The sequence below is a fragment of the Fusarium redolens genome, assembly GCF_020744475.1.
Source record: "Fusarium redolens strain MPI-CAGE-AT-0023 chromosome Unknown BKA55scaffold_1, whole genome shotgun sequence".
Taxonomy (NCBI): domain Eukaryota; kingdom Fungi; phylum Ascomycota; class Sordariomycetes; order Hypocreales; family Nectriaceae; genus Fusarium; species Fusarium redolens.
In genome coordinates, this window is record NW_025763664.1 from 5,498,328 (window position 1) to 5,519,047 (window position 20,720).

At 49.1% G+C, this 20,720-nt stretch overlaps 6 protein-coding genes across 6 annotated transcripts; 1 reads left to right on the forward strand and 5 right to left on the reverse strand.

Annotated features, from left to right (window-relative positions):
* Positions 1-1,033: 1,033 nt before the first annotated feature.
* BKA55DRAFT_552506 (uncharacterized protein) lies at positions 1,034-2,667 on the reverse strand. The gene has a single exon (XM_046191438.1). The coding sequence runs from the start codon at positions 2,549-2,551 to the stop codon at positions 2,279-2,281; it is 273 nt and encodes a 90-aa protein (XP_046057480.1). The 5' UTR covers positions 2,552-2,667; the 3' UTR covers positions 1,034-2,278.
* A 4,594-nt stretch (positions 2,668-7,261) lies between these two features.
* On the forward strand, positions 7,262-8,392 carry BKA55DRAFT_498344 (uncharacterized protein; the record flags this gene model as incomplete). The annotated part of the gene is made up of 1 exon (XM_046186540.1): positions 7,262-8,392. One exon carries the CDS (start codon positions 7,262-7,264, stop codon positions 8,390-8,392), a length of 1,131 nt encoding a protein of 376 aa, XP_046057481.1.
* A 207-nt stretch (positions 8,393-8,599) lies between these two features.
* BKA55DRAFT_589097 (uncharacterized protein) lies at positions 8,600-10,081 on the reverse strand (the record flags this gene model as incomplete). Its single annotated transcript, XM_046194882.1, has 4 exons — positions 8,600-8,718; positions 8,789-9,121; positions 9,175-9,293; positions 9,384-10,081. 4 exons carry the CDS (start codon positions 10,079-10,081, stop codon positions 8,600-8,602), a joined length of 1,269 nt encoding a protein of 422 aa, XP_046057482.1.
* A 935-nt stretch (positions 10,082-11,016) lies between these two features.
* Positions 11,017-12,738, reverse strand: BKA55DRAFT_659398 (uncharacterized protein). Its single transcript, XM_046197535.1, has 5 exons — positions 11,919-12,738; positions 11,740-11,873; positions 11,680-11,705; positions 11,517-11,630; positions 11,017-11,462 (listed from the first exon to the last, which is right to left on the reverse strand). Exons 1-5 carry the CDS (start codon positions 12,453-12,455, stop codon positions 11,320-11,322), a joined length of 954 nt encoding a protein of 317 aa, XP_046057483.1. The 5' UTR covers positions 12,456-12,738; the 3' UTR covers positions 11,017-11,319.
* A 545-nt stretch (positions 12,739-13,283) lies between these two features.
* Positions 13,284-15,514, reverse strand: BKA55DRAFT_533306 (uncharacterized protein; the record flags this gene model as incomplete). The annotated part of the gene is made up of 2 exons (XM_046189444.1): positions 13,284-15,252; positions 15,303-15,514. The coding sequence occupies 2 exons, from the start codon at positions 15,512-15,514 to the stop codon at positions 13,284-13,286; spliced, it is 2,181 nt and encodes a 726-aa protein (XP_046057484.1).
* A 2,111-nt stretch (positions 15,515-17,625) lies between these two features.
* BKA55DRAFT_603550 (uncharacterized protein) lies at positions 17,626-20,299 on the reverse strand. Its single transcript, XM_046196573.1, has 2 exons — positions 19,101-20,299; positions 17,626-18,935 (listed from the first exon to the last, which is right to left on the reverse strand). Exons 1-2 carry the CDS (start codon positions 19,842-19,844, stop codon positions 17,814-17,816), a joined length of 1,866 nt encoding a protein of 621 aa, XP_046057485.1. The 5' UTR covers positions 19,845-20,299; the 3' UTR covers positions 17,626-17,813.
* Positions 20,300-20,720: the final 421 nt, after the last annotated feature.

The window sequence follows — 20,720 nt, forward strand, 5'->3', positions numbered from 1 at the left end:
GCCGCAACAGTAGTTAAGCCAGATGATTTGCTGATCAAAAACGTCATCGGCATCGACTAATCGCTTGGACAAGTCAGCTTTGCCAGGAACCTTGTCCCAACCCTTACTGGTATGGAGCACCTCGGGTCGCAGATCAAGATAAAAGGCAGAAGCCCGTTCTGACCAGTGTAGATTCTGAGCCAGGCTCTGCCTTGTATCGCTTTTTTCTGCAGACAAGGAGATCTATGACGAAAGGAAAGAAAAATGCTTTATAGTAAGGATCAGGGCCCCTAATAGGCGTATGGTTATTGATGATTTGCTGGCTTGGTAACCATCAGGAGTTTGAAGTGGCGATAGCGATCCAAGCGCTTAGTATTACCAGAGGAGTTCCCAGCACAGTAAGAACTCATCTTCTGTACCAGATGTGATTGATGAGTTAAGTTATAAATGCCGGTGTTGCAGTTGTGAGATTGATGATAGAGAGACCAGGAATATCTCGTCATTCTCTCTGTTCCAAAATGGCTCTAATCTTCGTCTGCCATCTTCAGGATCTCGTCTATCGTATCATATGGAACGCAGAATCGCAAGTATCTGTCGACCTGTTCATGATAGAGTAATCTTTCTCTCAGAGTCAAAGTCGCAACGGTAGTTCATCTCCAGGCACGGTTTCGAACATAGCAAGCTCTTGAGATCAAGGAGAACGTATAGGCAACTGTCATGCTTGTTGCTTAAAGTTATCGGGTGATTGATCCCGGTGGATGATCGGGTTGATTTCTTTCAACTATTGGATGAAGGCCATTCCGAGATGCATCCGGTGGTGGGTAAAGAGGTTGAGGGGCTTGAACTTTTTGATCATGAGTTCTCTGACCTTGTCCCAGTTGCAATGAGCGTAGTAGGTGGCCAGGAGACGCGGTTGGTGGTAAAAGGGGTTCCAATATGGTGGTAGGCTTCATTGAGCTCTTTGAGTTGTGGGTTTTCTATGATATGGAGGGCCCACCATCTGAGACTGGTTGGTCATTGCTAGGCTCTGAGGGCTAATAGTATCATAAAACTCGTCGTCTCTAAGCTCGAAAAGGTAGGTTTATTTATCACAGTCTGACTTCCACCGTTTGGCGATCTGTGTCCAAGGGTCGAAGAGAGGCTCCGGTATCAAGTCACATGTCTCCTCGATGTTCTAAGACCCTGAGCAACATTGTTTAAATATTCGATTAGACGCTGTCTCTGTGTCGCATGTAATCCCTCCGGCTTCCAATCATACCACGGGAGGTCACGGCGCTGCGACAACAGCAGGCGTAGCATCGGCCTTTTTGATCTTTGTCATCTGGACTTAGTAGATGGCTGAGATCTTCTTTCTTATACCTCCAGACTCAAAATGCTGTTTGATCAAAGATTTCCGTTCAGCCCCGGAGTCCCGTTTCTTCATAGCAACGAACTGGTTCCAGATTCTTTCCGTCCCACTCCCTTCAGTAACAAATTGTCGGCGCCAAGCTTGAAACTCGACCTCTTGATCTTGAAGCTGGTAGCCGCCCGGTGTATGCCTTGAATTCCTTGTGTAGCTAGAACGTGAAACACTTCATTATTCATAACCTTTAGAGGGAATTCAACAAGACCGTTGGATCCATCATCTCTCGGAACTTGGGCAGCTCTGGTTGGTGGCTTTGTAGTGCCGACTCAGGCTCCCATGACTCTCTTCCCCGTCATTCCACTCTACAGTGAACCAAACCGAGTGTGTACTCCAGACAAGGATGTGACTGCTTATTTGGACGGCTTTGAAGAAATCGGTCTCTCTCTCGTCGATTGATCGCGGCTTCTATATTCATCAACGGTCTGTCCGGGAAACTCATCTAAAGATCAATGGCAAGTGTTGAAAACTGGTCTCTGATCCCTTCTAGTTCTCTGCTACAAGTTAGACATTGTAAGCGTGAGCAATTATTTCGACAGTCGTATCGCGTGTGCGCAAGAAGGGACACGTGAAGAGTTGAAGCCAGGCCAGTTTGCGTTGATACGCGCACGACCTATGATAGCAACCATTCGGCTACTGGCTGTGGAGGTGTACTTAACATGGAAGAGACAGATCAGTCCTTTCTGTGTTCTCAGTCTTTTTGGCAGCCTTAAAATGACTAGCAGCCATCATCTCCAGTCTTTGTGACTGGTACGCATAAAGGGGACTCTGCGAACCATTCGTAGTGCTGCAGTTGCTCGGCGAGCTACAGTGCACAGCGATTATCGCTTCTCCTACCAGTGGCTGACATTACTTCGTGCAATGCCGATGAAATGATCCCACTCTCGTTCGTGGCTCTCATCTTCCAGCCCCCAACGATCGAGGTTTGTCGTACGAGGGCGTCATCGTTGAATGTTTGGGCCACTTCAATCCTCTCTTCATGAAGAGGGCAAGGTCGGAAGGAAGCTTGGAGATGATTCTGTCATGCTGTGCAACAATCAAGCCATGGATATCTAGCCCGTGCGAGGGTAACTCGTGACGCCAGACAGGGCGATATTGAAGAGGCTCGCGCTGGAAGCCACATATCGTGACTGTGAGCAGATTTGAAATGCAGCTGGCACGGCGGGACATTTGATATTCACATATTGCTCATCCCCCCCAAAGACTGGGAGAAACATGCGTCAGGAGGTTGCATCGATGCCATCACCCTCTTCATCGTACACACGGTGAGCCTTGCCGTGGTGTTGATGGAAACGTTTGACGGGAAGCTTCCATGTGCGGAGCTAGACTCCGGGTCAAGCGAAACAATAGTTTTCCTCCATAGGCGAGAATGTGTGTTTGTTTTCAGACGGTCAGCATACGATAAGGCCGAGGCAGCCTTGAGGATTGCGATGAATCTCTCAGTTGTTCAGTCGCTTGAGCCTGCTGCGAGCTCTGAGTGTTATTTCTTCCATGCCAATACTTTTAGTAGCTTCTTTTTTTGGACTTTAATGGAGCAATATCGTCATCCATGGAATCCGTCCGAGCCAACGTTTGACGTTGGTTTGACTGGAAGTATCTGCTGATGAAGTATAAGGCGGCATACCCTCACATTGAGTGACTTGGATAGTCATGCGGGCCGCGCTTTCAGACTTAATGTGGTTGTGTCGTTGGAATGTAAGATTTTGTGCGATTATGATTGGGCATTGGCCAATCTGTCACCGACCAGTATCTTGAACTCGACGTCATTGTCGGTGCGCGTGCGCTTAAGACTGTAGTCATTGTTATTCGAGAAACACGTCGGTATGGCGTTCTACTTCAAGCAGCCGAGGTTCGGTAGATTAACTGGTAGACCACCGCTACTACTTCGTTCGCAGAATAGTTCGACAGCTTCTATGGAAGGAAGTCTCTCAGGCGGGGATACTAGTCATCGGGTATCGGAAAGAACGCGTGGAGGTTGGCGGTTGAATAGCTAATGGGTGGATGGGTAAAGGTTAAGCAAATGACGTTGTGATTAGCTTTCCCACGGTGTTTGGGTTCTGCTGATTGTATGTGGAAGTGAACCTCTACACCAGCTCGGCGTCCTCTGAGGTCATCATAAGCTCCTCTAAACTTTCCAACAAGTCCACGATCATGTCGTTGTACAGGGTCAGGGTTCAGGCCAACAGGGGGAAATGGAGAAGCAAGCGACTCGGTGGCGCGCGGAGATGTCAGCTGAGCCGGGACATAATGCAAAGGCTTCGGCTCTCATTGATTGTGTTGCGATAAGGTGGAACAGGCCAGGCTTATAGCCAGTGTTCAAATGATCTTTCTTGCTCATGGGTTTTGTTATCATGTTCCATGTCGAAGTTTGTTGAGAATCTTGACAATGATGAAGAGGAGAGAAGAGGTGCAGACAAGCGGTCATGGTTGACTTGGCCCATTGTTGTTTTCCTTGGAAGACACACAGTGAGAGCGTGATGTTGCTTGGGGAAAGGACGGAGAAGACCAGCTATGACGAAACTTGAAGCCTCGGTCTTCAGAATGGTCTTTCTCATCTTTCTTGATGTTCAAGTGACGCGCCCAGCGCTTGTCCTTTTCATGAGGGCGCTTCGAAGGAATGAGACATCCGCAGAGCATGCTAGGTCAAGCGAGGTGTGAGCAGTTAATCCTTCTCTGATTACCTTGACTTGAAAAACTGGTCCCTCCCCCTGATACAGCTTTGCGTTCTGGTCTTGTCTTGCGCCTTATGAGATCGCCGTATGGGTATCCTCACATCGAGGCCACAGTTGCTCGGTGTGACTTGCCATTGGACTTCGATGATGCCAGACATCTAGACGCATATCTGAAATCTCCCATACTTCGACAGAGATACAGAGGCTTTGTTCATCTCTGATTCGACGAGGCTTATGATATCGAAGTAATGATCAGTGCTTGGATAGCTCATCGTCTTCATCGTTGCTCAAATCGTGGGATGATGACTATGGAAGCGAGACCAGATGGTCTGCGTCTTCAATGCATATTGCACACACCTGATTTTGTTAGTATTGTATCTCATCAATGCCAAGCTCAGACCTACAAAGTGCTGACGCTCTTCCCTGAGCCACCGCAGCTTCATCGTGCCAATCCTCCGAGATGCGGACGGGATGGATGAAATCGTACCCATCCCTTTGCACAGCCATCCTGCGAAAATTCTTCCATTCTTTTTTCGTACAATATCTTGAATTTGTTCCGAGTGGTATTGAGGCATATCATCCAGGTCAAAGTATTGATCTTGATGGTGGGGTTTCGCCTTATTGTAAGAGGGCTACTCCGAAGCTCTTCTTCGTCATCGATTCTCTGATGAAGTCATCGGTTATCGCCTGGGAGAGTTGCAGCAATTCGCAACTTACCTGCCAGAATAACAAGGAGGAGTTGGCGAAGGAGAAGTAGGCACAGTAGAAAGAGGCGGAAGAGAACTTGAGACGGCATTGTTAAGGCGCGAGGTCTGCGTCAGCTCTTGGCCAGATTCAACTCTTAATCGCACCTGCTCAAGATTAGGGAGAACATGTCTGTTGTATAAATAACATCGGCCTAGCAAGATTTGAGCTGTCTGGGATTAATGGCTGGAGTAGCAGGCGTCTTCAAGGGCCACCTTGCAAGACGATACGGGCTGCAAAGTGCCAGCGCTCTGTTCCAAAGAGGGTGTTCCCATGAGGCGCAACAGACTTGAAGGGAGCAGTCCTTTCAAGAGGGGGGGAGACGACTCGCGGGCAGCAGACTTGCAGTCCGGATACTTCTCAAAGATAAACCTCTTCGGGGATCAACAGTCGTGCACGGTACCGGAGTTCACAATTAACAACTGGTCGATGGTGCGGGAAGAAGGTCGCCATCCAAAAGGTTGGTCCTGAGAAACGACGATAGGAGCGTTGACTGGCTCAGTCCCCCAACCTTTTGAATGGCGCCCCTTTTCCCGCCCCATCGACCACTTGGTAGGAACACACACGCAGGAGAGGCCATTATTTGATGATAGGGTCAAAAGTTGCCTTTTCGGCCAAGGCAAGGCTGTTCAAGGTCCCTGATTTCCGACCAACTGGTATTGTATGCAGCAACATATTCGCCGACGTCGGCCAGATGGTACTCTGGCTCAAAAGCGGCCATGACCCTATCATGCCTGAGCTTGAGCGCATCAATACGCTCGAGGTCCCGGCGGTACTTCTCACGATCCCCCTCTGTGTCTTGGTCCCCATAGATCATAATCACATGGGCCGAATACAGATCTGGACTTGACAAGGAGCTGTGGCGATCCTATAGGACGTGCGGTAGACAGCCTTGCCTTGAACGCATTCATACTTCGCACTTGAGAAGGAGATTGGCGATTCAGTAGCTGAAAGGGAGAAAGGTCGGGGCAACGAACAGTGAATTGATAGTTGAAGATAGTCATACTCAGGTACCGGTCCTTGTAGGGGAATACCCCGTGGAATGTCAAGCTGGGGCAAAAGGCTTCCCAACGATCTTGCCAGCAGGATTCAGTTCTGATGAACTTGTGATGCTGGCACTACTGGTAGTCCAGTGACACTATTGTCGTCCTCTTTGAATAAAAGAAACAAGAAGAACGTTCACAAGATGACGGCAGAGACTCTGCTGTCAAGTAACGTATTGACATAAAGACAAGATGGACTTTGGAGGGGGCATAGCCAATTGGCATTCTCTGAGGCTCAGGGTGAAAGGAAAATGGAGTCTCGAAGTCTCTGTTTCTTCCACTATTCTGATGTATTAGAAAGGGTGCATGAGAAAAAGGAAAAGACGGAGCAACAGACTCATATGGTCCACGGTGGTGTAACTTGCCAATGGGCTGAGACCAGACGGAAGCTGGGACACTAAGAGAGAGCGCTAATCTTGCTAAGTCCAGAGATCAAAACTGTCAGAAACGATGAACGAACCTTCGATGGATCTTGTGAGAAAGCAGCTTCAGTTTCCCGTGCTTTCTCGCGGGGCTCTTTCGTCAAGTCGTCATGTTGGCCAACATCCTCTGGAAAGAAGAAGAAGAGACGGCAGTAGGGCGAAAGTCCAAACACCACGATTAGATGAAACCGATAGCATCGTCGCAAAAGGGGTTTCCCCAGCGCAACCACAAGGGAGGCCCGGGGCGTAATAATTGAAAAACAGAAATGAAGTTGGGGGGGAGAGAAAGGGATATATATGAGCGACAAGTCCGAGCTCTCTATTAGATCATCGTTTTGATAAGTCAAGAGAAAAGAGAAAACATCTTGTGTCCTACATGCTGAGTTGTGTTTAATGAGGTGGCATGCCTTTCCGTGGTGGCGGAGTGTTGTCCCGACGGGAGCTGTAGTGTATCAGATCTGATAGTGCATCTATCACATCACAGGCTGGACTCTGGCCGTTTCAATAATTCATGCCCCAGCCTCCCATTACGCATGTGAAGAGACAGATAATACGACCAAACAAGTTCCAATCCAGAATTTGCAATTTGAAATGATCGCAAATCTCAGAGATAACGGTTCAAGTTCTCTATCCGCTTCAACTCATGCCCCAGCCTCTCACCGCTTACACCGACAGAAAACGACACACTCAAACAAACATCATCAGAACTCAATTCTACTCATAAACCCAACAACTCTCAGCCCACCCTTGCCACATCAACAACTTCATTACGCAAAGATAATGTGATACATACAAACACTCACTACCCAAAACTGACATCTAATTTTAATTCGAACAAATCACAACTCAGTTCAGACCCCCCGGCCCCGCCTCCCTCCCGTCCCTCCCGCATCTCCACCCCTAAAAGCCTCCGGTCGCCCCACAGTAACCCTCCGATGCCCGTCTACTCCGTCTCACCAACTCACTCATCAACCGTTTCAAACTCATCACCAACAAACAATGCACACACACCCGAATCAAATTCGCTCAGCATGCGAGCGCTGTCGTCGCCAGAAACTCCGCTGCTCACGATCCATCTCTTCGCCCTCATGCGCCCGCTGCACCCGTCTCGGCCTAACATGTCAGGCCGGCCTGCAACGACGCGTCGGCAGACCGCCCAAGAAGGACATGGTGCTTCACAAGCCCACTGAAGATATGCAGTTTGTTCAAGCGCTGTTGGACGACACAGCCTGGAATCTTGATCCGTTCTGCGGGTATACACCTGAAAGTCTCCCGTTTCCTATGGATGCGTGGCCTTGTGTGTCAGAGCTTGATCCACCCGAGCTTGAGCAAAAGATCATAGTGCCTAGTATGCAGTTATTCGAGAGGCTGTCGAAACTTAATGTTGATATCCACCGGGGCTGGGAATTTGTGTCGCAGCTTGAGACCTGTTTTCGGCTGAGTGCGTTTGTGTGTGAGGATCGGGAGACGCAGAATGGGTATCAGAATATTCAGGTGGTGTTGAAGGCGGCGCAGGAGTACCTTGTTGTTCTGAAGACACTGCATCGGCAGCTCGGGACACGGACTGTGTTCTGCCAAGGTCGAACGCCACATACAAACAGAATGATGCTGGCCTTGGAGGCAAACACAGAATCTCCCGAGTCAATAGCTTCGTCGTCGGATGAGACGACACCAACCTCCGGAAGCACTACTCCCGAGCTTCCCCCAGTATTCGATTCGCCCACGATGTTTCTAACAATATCTTGCTATGTTCAACTCACCAAACATCTTGAAGTTGTACTCAAGATCATATTCAACTCAATATCGGATCCACATCAGGACCTGATCGACGCGGCTCCGATGTCGTTTGCCGATGTACCTCTGATCGAGCCGTCTACCCAATTTGTGCTCTTCTCCGAGACGTTTCGCCACATTATGAGTCAGATGAATCTTCTCATGGGGCTCCCTAGTACATGGTCAAGCCAAAGCGCTTGGACGGGTCTGTTGACCAATCAACGATATCGGGACATGCTCAATACTGAGTTGGGAGATGTGGAGGATAGGTGGACGACCCGACCGAGCAAGTTGATGGAGATAAACAGGATAACGAAAGATATGCTGGATGAGTTCACCATGATGGGGATTTACTGAACATATTCCAGCTGGTCTGTTGCAATCCACGTAATAGGAGTAAATACAGAAACAATTCCGTAGCGTAGGAGCGAGGCGTAATCGTAGAATTCGGCTTGAAGGTAACGGTTCATCGGGAAAATGTATACTCTAAGTTAATCTAATTTCTGTAACGATAACTCGTGACTGAGCACTCTGGTGTGATGTGCTCGCCGTCCTCCTAAAGCATCAAAGTGCTGGCTCTTGTGGCCCAAGTCTCATCCTTAGCCTCAACTCCTCGCAAAAGCCAAATAAAATCCATGTAAAGTCATTATAGGGACATAGAAAAGGTGAATTCAAAGTTGTTGCTACCGCCGGCGTCAAAAACAAACGGGAAGTTAATCGCCACGTCAAGTGGGAGGCTCTCGGTAACAGGACTTGATACCGTTGGCGTCGATCCTCGTCGGGTCGTCCTTGATAAAGTGTGCTCCTCGCTATTGGCTCTCTTATTTCTTCCTTTCTTGACCGGTGTCGCCAGTGCCTTCCTTGGCTCTGATGGTGGTTCAACATTCCATTCGCAAGCCAGAACACCAAACTCGACCTTCTCTGGGTTCTTGTGGGTGCTCAAGCTACTCGCCTTGGCGTATTTAACAAAATTATCTTGTAGCCAGGATTTGACTTGTAGCACTCGGGAATTGATGTTCCAATCTTGTGTGTCCGCTTCGAAGTAGCTTCTGTTCCCGCCCTCGAATCTGCATGTGCCGGTTTTTGCTTGAATGCGGTCAGTGATATGGTCTTTCAAGCCTTTGTCATCCATCGCTTACCTATCAAGTTACTCTGAAACCCGTAGTGATCCGTGGCAGCATTGGGGTCAGATCTTCGTAGGATGAGGTAATCTACAAAGAAGAACTGCTCAAGATTGGGGAGATATTGAGCCAAAAACCTGTACAGGTGTTTCGGGTACCTGACTCTATCAGGAGTGTTGTGAATCAGGCCGCAGTTTGGACATCGCCTGGGCGATTGTTGCTCATACCATTTGTGGCAGTATCTGACCGCGACCTTTCGAATTTGATCGAGCCCTGAGCAATTCAGAAGCTTGTTGAAGCGTATGCTGTCTTCGTAGACTTCAGGTGGGACGTATTCAAGATAGATGACATCCGAGGAGGAGTTGAGGCTAACGATCCGGCCAGTGTTAAGCCGGAAAGTCGTAGACCGATTTGTAAGGGACTTGGCTACAGCGGCAGCTTCATTGCATGTGACGGAAAGTTTGGTGAGCTGTTGATGGAGATTCGTGTAATAAGAGATGTCGGCTTGTGGAGTGGGGTAGAGAGGCTTTAGTGTAGCGTACACCTTTGTTGTAGGGCGAGCTTCCCTTCTGACCTCGAGCGCGATTGGATCAACCTCCTCATCGTCATCGTCAATACTTGCGTGGAGGAATAGCGACTCTTTGAGCCACCATTTTCCAAGTCCTGTTGCTGGATGCCAGTCGGTATCGATTTTGAGAAAGTGCATGCCAGGAGTCTCCAGGGTAGCTTGCCATATCTGGGTACGTATCTCTGGCGGCAGGCGAGGAAAAGGCAAGAAGGTGCGGCAATCTTCAGGTATTTGGAACTTGAGAGGAGTCTCTATTGTTTGTAGAGGTGAGTCGGTAGAAGACTCTGTATCCTTTGATTCTGGAGGGTGTTGATCGGTGACCCCATCGTGGGCACTATCAAGGTCGAGAGCACTCATGATAGCCGTGGGCCATGAGCTTATCGTTATCTCGCGATCATGAAGGAAGGGTGTAGATTTGAAAGACGATCAAAAGAGCGAAGTCGACGCAACAAAGGCGATCAGCGGAGCTGGATGAAGTGAAGAGGGAGTGAAGATACAGAGTATCGATGGTGTTGCAGAAACAAAAATGATGGAGTGAAGTTGGAGAAGTAGCGGAAGCCTCATATCAGTGGCCAGTGAGTGATCGGGATCGGCGGGGAAGCAGGCAGTCACAGCCAGTTCAGGTTGGAGAAGGTGCTGGGTGCTGCTGTAGCATGCAAAGTTCAGCCGCCAAATAGGCAGCTCAGCGCCACAACGCAGCGCTATCAGCTCTGCCTGGGCTAGCTTTCAGCGGATGAGGGACTGCAATTTGTGAAATATCATTATTTCATATCGCTTGAATTGTCAAATGCATTGTCTATGTTTTGACATGTTCTGTGATATCTTATGCATTATAATTTGGCTTGTGTGAAGCGCTTCACCGTATTTACCTTGATGATTCAATGCTTCGGAAGATGCGCCAACCAAAGCATGCCACCGCATCTTGACGGCTCATGTCGAGCTGTCAGGTGAGAACTCAATTCCATTCAATTGCCTATAATTTGTTATTTCACTTGCTAAGGGGCACTTATGATGTCAATTTCGCTATTTGACTTGGAAGCAAAATTAAATTGGTGCAAGGTATTGTTGCAGCACTTTTGAAGTCATACGTCGGATCTCAATCTACGTACGACGTGAGATCCATGGACGGCTTCTTGTTCCACGGCCTCAGGGAGTAAGAAAACTTAGGACCTCTATCCTAAGTGACAAAAAGACTTAATTAAATTTAGTGCAGACATAGAAGGCCTTTAGATTAGTTATTTTTGTCACTTAGGATAAAGGTCCTAAGTTTTCTTGCCTCCCCTGCACGCCAACCCTAACAACCACTTCGAAGAAGAAACTCCTCTTAACTTTATGTATATGGAAGTGAGTGAGTGAAATAGCCATAGAAGTATCTTTCTTGCGCGGTAATCTGCATTAAAGAAGTTCATCTCCAGCCTTCCGCTTTCAAGCGACATCTGAACGAAGAAACATGCAGATCGCAAGCTAAGGTAAAGGACGAGAGAATAAGAAGTGAAATATACATATTGAAGCGACAATAACGAGCATTTAATTACAGTCTATAATTTTAAATCAAACTCCTTGTTACCTTGACGCAAAAAAGCGCATCGCAACAATCAATATCCAAACTTCTGCCCAACAAGCTCCTCACTCAACCTCCACAACTTTTCAGCCTCAATGGTATCTCGCGCCCAAGCCTTGACAGTATCAACAAAAGGATCAGAAACCCTCGCTTCCAAAAGATAAGCACCATTGCTCGCTATTGAATATTAGTATTCATATATACCCACTTGAACATGATATCTTATCTTACCCTTGATATTGGGTTCAAAAGCAGCGAAAGCATGCGTCGCAGCGCCGACTTCGACGGGAACAGGGGGAATAGCGGTCCATCCTTCAGAGTTGCCTCGTGCGCGATGAGATTTGACTGCGGGTTTGTTAGCTGAGAGACTTGGAAGGGTGGTGGGATGACTGACTAAAAGTGCCGAGATCAGCGTCCATGCTGGCAAAGTAGATGTGTGCCTAGACCAGTTGACAGGATGAGGCCTGGGTGAACGCTGTAAGATTCAAGACCACGGCTTCCTAGCTTTTGGGCCAATGATACAGAAAAGAGCATGTTTGCAGTCTTGGATTGACCGTAGGCACTCCACTGGTCATAGATCTCGCCGTCCTGTTGAAGTTAGTATGGTACAATATGCAAGGCTGGATGACTTACACTGAAGTGAGGATCAGCGAAGCGAATAGGACCAAGGCTGTGACCATTGCTCGAGATATTGACAACACGAGGTGACTCCGAAGCAAGAATCTTATCTATAATCAAGTTCGTCAAAAGAAAATGCCCCAGATGGCAAATAGCAAACTGCATCTCATAACCATCCGCACTCTTGGTATATGGAATAGCCATGACTCCAGCATTGTTAACAACGACATCAATGCTAGGCACATCACTCCAGCTGTTGACCTCTTCAGCAGCCTTTCGCACTGAAGCCAAAGAGCCAAGATCTACCACAAGAGAACGGGTCTTGACGGCTGGGTTGGTCTTGGTGATGGCTTCAGACATTTCTTGGAGTTTGGAAGCGTTGCGGCCTGCGATGATGAGAAGAGATGGGGATTTGGAGGCGGTTTCTAGGATGAAGGTGGCGCCGAGACTGTTGGGTGTGACACCAGTCGTGAGGATTGTTTTGCCCTTGATGATGTCGGCATACTCGTTGACGAGGTCGTTGGTGGTGGTTGAAGCAGAGTGAGGAGACATGATGATTGAATTGATTGCTTATAAGACTCAAGTTGTGTTTTATAGTGTGTTTGTGTGTAGTTGTTCTTGATTGTGAATGTTGAGGATGATACGTTTAGTCAAGTGGGAATCTCCCACAGTATTTATACTGAAAGCCATTTCTAAAGTCCGAAATTGATGTTGTTGAGATTATATGGTGCATACCAATAAGATGAAGTATGGGTGTTGCAGTACATCGCGGCTGGCGTCAGCCATCGGCGTGGGAGGGGCCGATGCTGACGCTTTTCGCCAAGATGTCCGAAAGGCCAATCATATTGTGAGTAGATTGAGACAACCTTCATTTTCGGACTTTAGCATGGGGAATAAGGGTGCCATCGTACTGCAGGATGACGGCGAATGTGCAGCGATGCGTTGATAGATCCCTTTTGGGACTAGAAGATACAGAGGCCAAAGGGTCTGGAGGAATTATTGAAGCCGTTGAAAAGTCCGCCAATAATATCCATGACAAGTTCATCATTATGTCGGGCTCAAATTATCTTCCAGTTTAGATTAATTCCTCCAGTTTCTCAGTCTATTGATAGTTCGTGATGCACAGTCGTGGCGTGTGCCCTCACTTCAGATGAGAGTATATGCTCTAGAACGCACGGTCACCAACATCTTACAAGGAATTCAGAGAATCATCGCTTTTACTTCTTTCTTGATTTGTGTTGAGGAGATCTAAAGTCCCTATATGTACAGTGAAAGCAAGTCTATACCTTCTTTTGCCATGTAACACCTGGGTATCCGCTTCTATCCCAACGCCATTCTGAAGTTCAAACCCCATTTAGATACATACATCATCCGTCTCCCTCAACTCTCATCACCAGAGACAACATCCCACTCCTGCAAAACTGTCGGTTCCTGTACTGCACCTCCCGAAATCCCACTCAACCACGCCCTGCACGCCTCAAGGTGCGCATACTCTGCATCATCGTGACCTCTTAAACCCTTCATCTTGACATCCGCGACTTCTAGGACACTCCTCCCCGCTGCATCGCGAACATGGACACATGCGCCGCTCTCAACGAGCTGTTTAACAGCGAGCTTGTGACCGCAGCGAACAGCGATATGGAGTGCTGTTTCGCCTGATCGATTTCGAGCGTTGACTTGCGCGCCGGCATCGATGAGTTGTCGAATGATGTCGGGGCCGATTCTGTAGTCATCATCTTCGGGGAGCTGGGCGACAAAAGCCATTAGGGGTGTGTTGCCGTGGATGTCGTAGTGGTTTGGATCGGCGCCTGCGTCGAGCAAGTTCTGTAGGAGAACCAGGCGGAATTGCAATCTATCGGTGCACGAGTCCGAGTTCTTGACGGTCTTGTCCCTTCTGCGCCTTCGGTCAATTGGCACGCCGTTCTCATCGAGATAGTACTTTTGCGTGATACTAGTTTCGCTGAGTGTGGCGGCTGCGAGACAATGGAGTCCATTGCGGCCTTCGTTGTCTTCAAGTCGGGGGTTGAGTTCTGCTTCGCTAATGCACTTGAGAAGTTGTGTCTCCTGATGGATATCGTCGAAGTGCCAAGGATCAGCGATGCTGGCTTGTCGAGACATTGGTACCGGGGGATCGACGTCCATAGCCTGTGTGCTCGTCCTGCTAATACCCATTCCAGGTTCGGGGATGGCTGAGTAAGTAGGCGTTACGTTGAAGGCGTCCCTCTTCTGATAACTGGTTGCACTGCACAGTCCGAGTGCATAATTTCGTAGCTCGGGTGGTGTATCCCGCAATAAAAGAATATGCGAGAAAGAGCGTCCATAGTAGTCACGGGCACTGAAGTCGAATCCCTTGTGAGCGAGTGCATCCAACAACTGCTTCAGCAACTCCTGGTTTTGAGGTTGAAACCAGTTAGTGTGCAATACGTGGAGGAGTGTCTGGCCCGCTGTGTTTTGCACATTCAGGATATAGTTGGCCTTGTCCGAGATAATTGCCTGGAAGAGATAATCTGACAAGAACCGCGCAGCCATCAGATGAAATGCCGTGTGTCCAAACTGATCGCGCTCTTCAAATGGACCACCATTGACAGCAGCTGATAAGGCATTGGTGCCATGTTGAGTAGGGCCGTGTGCTGTGATCCAAGCTGGCTCTTCGATCTCGTGGATAGGGCGACAGAAACAAGCCAATGTCTGATGAATCTCATCTTGTGGATGACATGAATAGTGCGCAACTTCGTCGATGCAGAGGAAGTTTCCGGGAAGGTAGTAAGGTCCCATGGGCAAATGAACCGGTGCGTCACGATCGTTGAGCCATGATGCCACGCTTGGCTCTTCATCTGAAATGGGCGATAGACTGGTTCCTCGACGATTGAGAGGTGCTGTGTATCGTTTTATGAGGCGCTTAACCGTCTTGACATACGGGTGTGAATAGTCATTGAGTATTTGTCGTAAACTTCCAGTGGTGCAGTCCGTCGATGTAGTCATGAATGTAGGTCGCTGTAAGAAATTTCGAAAAGTACTGTTGTCCTCCTGGTTTTGCTGTATCTGTCTTTGAGCGGCGGTTCCATTATTTGGGATAAATTGCTGGGGATATTGGTTGAAAGGCGGAACTTCGAGCGAAACTCTAGTACCGGGGTCTCTAACAAGATGCGGCGTTGGAATAGCGTTGAGAGCTGGAATAGGTCCAGAACCTTGGGTTGGAGATGCGACGGAATTGTGGGTTGAGCTGGTGCGTGTAGGAGAAAGAGCCAGCTCTTCTAGTCGCCGCACCATATCGTCTTCGGTTTTGGGATGAAGCCATCGTGGTTGTTTGTTGAGCATCGCATTGAGTGTCTTGTGGGCGGAATCTTTACTATACAGTTATTAGTATATATCCGCAGCGCAATATCAAGAAACGCATACCCAGGCGCAGGAGTATCGGGAGATTTAGCATGAACGACTGCCATAATCTTCTCCAAAGGGAGAGTCGTATAAAGATAAAGCCGTGAGACTTTTCGCCGCGATGAAGGTGTCCATAGTGGCGGTCTTCCAGTTGTGGTGTTGTTCGATCCGCTAGGCGAAGCAGATGATATCGGAACTTGAAGGTTAAACGGCGAAGCAACGTTATTGTTCATTGCGCTGAGCTTGAATCAGAATCAACAATAAATAGAAAAAAGGCAATCAGAGGGGTTCCGATGCAGCTTTAGCTAAAGTTCACGAGGCTGTCATGATGTTGATGGTTGATACGGGAATTGCAAGCTTATAAGTCAGCTCCCTCTTGTTTCGCCAGGCCAAAGACGTAGGTCGCCAGAGGGCAGTGGTGAAGAAAAAGATGGCCGCCAGAACAGGCCGCGGGCCACAAATAACCTGCAGAACAGTGTGGAATGAGAGAGGTGCTGCGCCTCATGGCTCGCAGGAGGCCTGTTCGGAAAGAGGTTGTGAGTGCTACAAATGGATGTTTGTGTGAGACAGAATGTGCTGTAAATGGATAGCTTGAGAAGCAAAGTCCGTAGGAGGTCTGAGTGCCGTATTCCCGATGCATTGACGTGATCTGGAGATAGACGAGGGAGATAATCTAATCTACGACTAATGACGCTACAGCCATTCCCGTTGACAGCTGTAATACAGGGTGTTTCACAGTGCTACAGGGCTGTTGCAGTAAACCCCCAATTGCTGTGGCCATGAGCTTCTCCGATGATCTCAGCTTGGACACAAACGTCAATTTGTTCAATTATCTGATCAATTAAAAGCTAGAATATCCAATTCTCGTTCACTGAACCAGAGCCGAACCTGTCAATTCAGAGGGAACCTTGGTTGCTGCCCTGGCATCAGTGGAACACATGCAGAGGCGCAGATCACGGCTGTGCTTACTATGGCTCCAGGCACAGAAAGCCTTGCGCCACACCAACGAGGCTTTTCGGCATCACCACCAACTTCTATGCAGCATTTCGGTATAATGCTTCTTCTCTTTTCTCAATAGCGGAGAGGAATGATGTCAATATGTTAAAAGACAAGAGGAACTCATGAATCGATACTGACGATGATCGAGTTGCGAAATCGAAGAACCAACTGCCCAGCTAGGGTTGGGTTAGGTAAACAGACATTAGACATTACAACCGATCGGATGCTTCGTATATCTGATTATCGAATAACTTCTGTTTAACAGAGCTTACCATATTACTATTCAGTTATAGAAAACATTTCGCCTTGGCATCCCTTCTCTGAAACGTCGCCCTCCAAGCGCGCCATGTATGTCATCAGCCCTTGCATTCGCCGCCTCATTAGTTGAAACAGCCGCGCTCGAGATCTCTGTAAGTCATCCGACCTCGAAAACCAGGCCTAACTACCTGCCATAAAGATAACTGCCATTGCTCAACTTAGCGGTGAAATCGTCTGGTTGTTTGTAGCCACGACACCGTTTCTTTCATCGCTGACTGTTGAAACCTTGAAGCCATCGACGACAGACACCACACCCACCTTGTGTTAGCTGGTACCTAGACACTATGCCATCGTCCGAAATGTTACGGGCGTAACGGGACAAACGGAGGATTGCGCGGTGAGACAATCTCAGACGACTCATGGATCTTTGTCAAGGAGTCGTTGGCTTCTCTTTGTCTCTTTCTGAAGAGCCAATCACGGCTATTCTTAAACCTCCGAATGTTTCCATCACACGCCCCTGCAAAGTCTATGCCCCATAAACTTGACAACGGTCCAAAACGATTCATCCTCTGTCTCTTCATCTCAATTCAGTATCATTCACCCTTTGTCATTTTCACTCTTTCAACATCCTCACCGATATTCTCTCACACCGCAACTCAAGCCACATTTCATTCAAAACACACCATGTTCTAGAACCCTTCCACGCTATCTGCTTCCCGCATTCCAGAGGAGAAACATGTCTCCCTTTTTGTCTCAACGGCCACAAGCCTTTTTGACTTTCGGGAAAATCTCGCCCTGTTTTTGTTTCCAACGATCCGGGTGAAACGGTCCCCTAATTTGTTTTCCTCACCCCTCCTCTTTGTTCTAGCGCTGTTCCACATGATGAATCGAAGGAGATAGAGTTTGAGAAAACTGGTATCACATGGAGACACTAGTGACGACAAAGGATTAAATGATTTCGCGTGATAAGCGGCTGGACTTGTGAGCTTTAAGGTAAGGATTTGGACTTCGAGTAGTCAGTGAGTTACTAAAGTTTCAGTGACGAGGCATTTTGAGAATCACAAGTGACCAGAGACTTGTTAAGAGATGTCTATAATTGATGATATGGTATCTTCAACAGCAAAATTACACAATATTATCCAAAAATCGTAACCATTCTTTCTACCACTACTTGGCCGAGCCAAGATCGTCTAAATCATACTATGTACATAGTGAAGCTTATTATGTTTGTAATAAATAAACAGCAAAGGGAAAGTTTTATGTTCCATGATGCATTTACAGAAGAACGGCAAAGATACCGGCGGCAGCGACGGCCATCTCGACACCGAAGCGAGAAGCACCGGCAGTGACCTCGACAGCGGGGGCAGTGCCAGTGGGGGCGTGGTAGGGAAGAGTGGCAGAAGGCTGGCTGGGCTCAGGAGCCTTGTAGGTCTCAGTCTTAGCAGGAGGAGCAGGGTAAGCAGGGTGCTCAGGCTTAGCAGGAGTCTCGGGCTGCTCAGGCTTGGCGGGGTGCTCAGGCTGGGCAGGAGTCTCGGGCTGCTCAGGCTTAGGAGCAGGGTACTCAGGCTGAGCGGGATGCTCGGGCTGGGCGGGGTGCTCAGGCTGCTCAGGCTTGGGAACGACAACGGTAGGGTAAGAAGGAATCTCCTTGGTACCGGTGGCGTAGACAGTGGTCTGCTGGACGGTCTCAGTGGTGACAGAGCCGTAAGGGCAGTTGGGAACCTCAGGACCACACTGAGTAACGGTGTAGACCTTGGTGAGGTAGGCAGTCTTGGTGGTGTAGAGAGTGCTGTGGGCAGGAGGAGCATAGCCAGTGGGCTTGGCGGGGTGCTCCTCAGTGACAGGGCAGACGGTGGTAGAGACAGGGACAGTCTCAGTGGTGACGGAACCGTAAGGGCAGTCCTTGACCTCAGGGCCGCACTTGGTGACAGTGTAGACCTTGGTGGAGTAGACAGTCTTGGTGGTGTACTCAGGAGGAGCGTAACCAGTAGGCTTGGAGTGCTCCTCGGTGATGGGGCAGACGGTGGTAGAGACGGGGTAGCTCTTGGTGGTGACGGAACCGTAAGGGCAGTCCTTGACGGAAGGAGGGCACTTGGAGATGGTGTAAACCTCAGTAGAGTAGATGGTCTTGGTGGTGTAACCAGTAGGCTTGGGGTGCTCCTCAGTCACAGGGCAGACAGTGGTGGAAACAGCAACGGTCTCAGTGACGGTGTAAGGGCCGTGAGTTCCGTAAGGGCAGTCCTTGACGTAGTCAGGGCACTTAGAGTAGGTGTGGACAGCAGTGGTGTAAACAGTCTTGGTAGTGTAAGGAACGGTAGCCTCAGTGGTCTGGGTACCGTGGGATCCCTCAGTGGTGGAAACACCCTCAGTCTTGGTCTTGGTGTTGACGGGAGCAGTCTCAGTACCGGTGGGAGCGGTCTCGGTCTTGGTGTCAGTGTTGACAGGAGCAGTCTCAGTCTCGGTACCAGTAGGAGCAGTCTCAGTCTTGGTGTCAGTGTTGACAGGAGCAGTCTCAGTCTCGGTACCAGTAGGAGCAGTCTCAGTCTTGGTGTCAGTGTTGACAGGAGCAGTCTCAGTGCCAGTAGGAGCAGTTTCAGTCTTGGTGTCAGTGTTGACGGGAGCAGTCTCAGTACCGGTGGGAGCGGTCTCGGTCTTGGTGTCAGTGTTGACAGGAGCAGTCTCAGTGCCAGTAGGAGCAGTCTCAGTCTTGGTGTCAGTGTTGACAGGAGCAGTCTCAGTCTCGGTACCAGTAGGGGCGGTCTCAGTACCGGTAGGAGCAGTAGCAGTCTCAGTGCCAGTGGAGAGCTCCTCAGTGGTAGAGTCGCAGTCCTCCTCAGTGGTGGTGTTGGACTCAGCAGGGGCAGTGGTGGTGGAAGCAGCCTCAGTGGTCGCGGTCTCAGTAGTAGCAGTACCGGCCTCAGTAGTAGCAGTCTCGGTTGTGGCAGTACCAGCCTCGGTGCTAGCAGTCTCGGTTGTGGCAGTACCAGCCTCGGTGCTAGCAGTCTCGGTTGTGGCAGTACCAGCCTCGGTGCTAGCAGTCTCAGTGGTAGAGACGACAGCAGCAGTGGTGGTAGTGGGGAGAGTGCAAGTGCAAGCCTCCTCAAGAGTCTGACGGTCAGCACAAGCTGAGGGGAGCTCGCAGCTCTGGATGTGGTCGCAGAATGTGGCACCGAGAGCGTGGACAGCCTGGTAGCAAAGATCATCGGTATCACACTCGCATGTCTCCGCGGGAGTGTTTTCGTAGCGGGGGGAGATGGTGGCAGAAGCCAGGCCAAAGGCCATGGCCATATAGACGACGCTCTTCATTATGTTGGAAAGAATGTACAGATTCAGTAATGAACGAATGGACTGCGGTGGAACTCTGAAGAGTCACTTATATTCCGCGAAGACTGTAATAAGAGAGAGTGACAAGAAGAGAAGTGGGAAGGAAAGCATGCCCATGTAGGTCGGAGGATGGTGTTTATATGCAAGAAACGACCGACTGCGCCTGGTCCATTCATTCATCCCCTACCCTGCCTTTCCCCCATCTCTCTCACTCTCTCTTCTCATCCTCTCGCGGGCGTGGGCCGTTGGGCGTGGGTGACCCATAGTCGGATTTGATAGTGTGCCTGAGCTTCGCGTTAGTTTAGGGCGCTATTGAGCAGGGCTTCACACCCATGTGCAAGATGAGCAGATGGATCTAATCCAGAATGAGAACCCTGCTCAGTGCTGGAAATAACGGGCTCTTGTGCCGTCAGCCCGGCCTTGGCCGTGAATGTGTGTATTGGAAAAGCAACAGTCGAACAAAGTCGTTAGCCACTTGGGTAGTGGTGCGCTGAATCGGGTCTCCACAGGTGTGGTCCCCTGACCCCTGACTAAATTGTGGCTAAACTAACCACTTCAGGCGTTGCTAGCGGGGTCGCTAACGAGGCAGTCGCCGAGAGCTGCGGTGGAGCGATACGATACTGGGATTAACACACATGGTCTTTTGTCTATTTGAGCCAGGGAGACGTTTACAAACATTCAACCTTGCAAGGCCTAAAGCTGTATTGGCTAGTAAAAATGAGTCGCTGAGCAATAGTTTGTTGTCGGATGTCGCACCAAAAGAGTCCGGTTTCTTGGGAAGTCGGGCGCTATTACATTTCGCTATTTCAGCTCAAAGCTGGACCAGACAGTTTACGACAACCTTGAATGATGCGAATA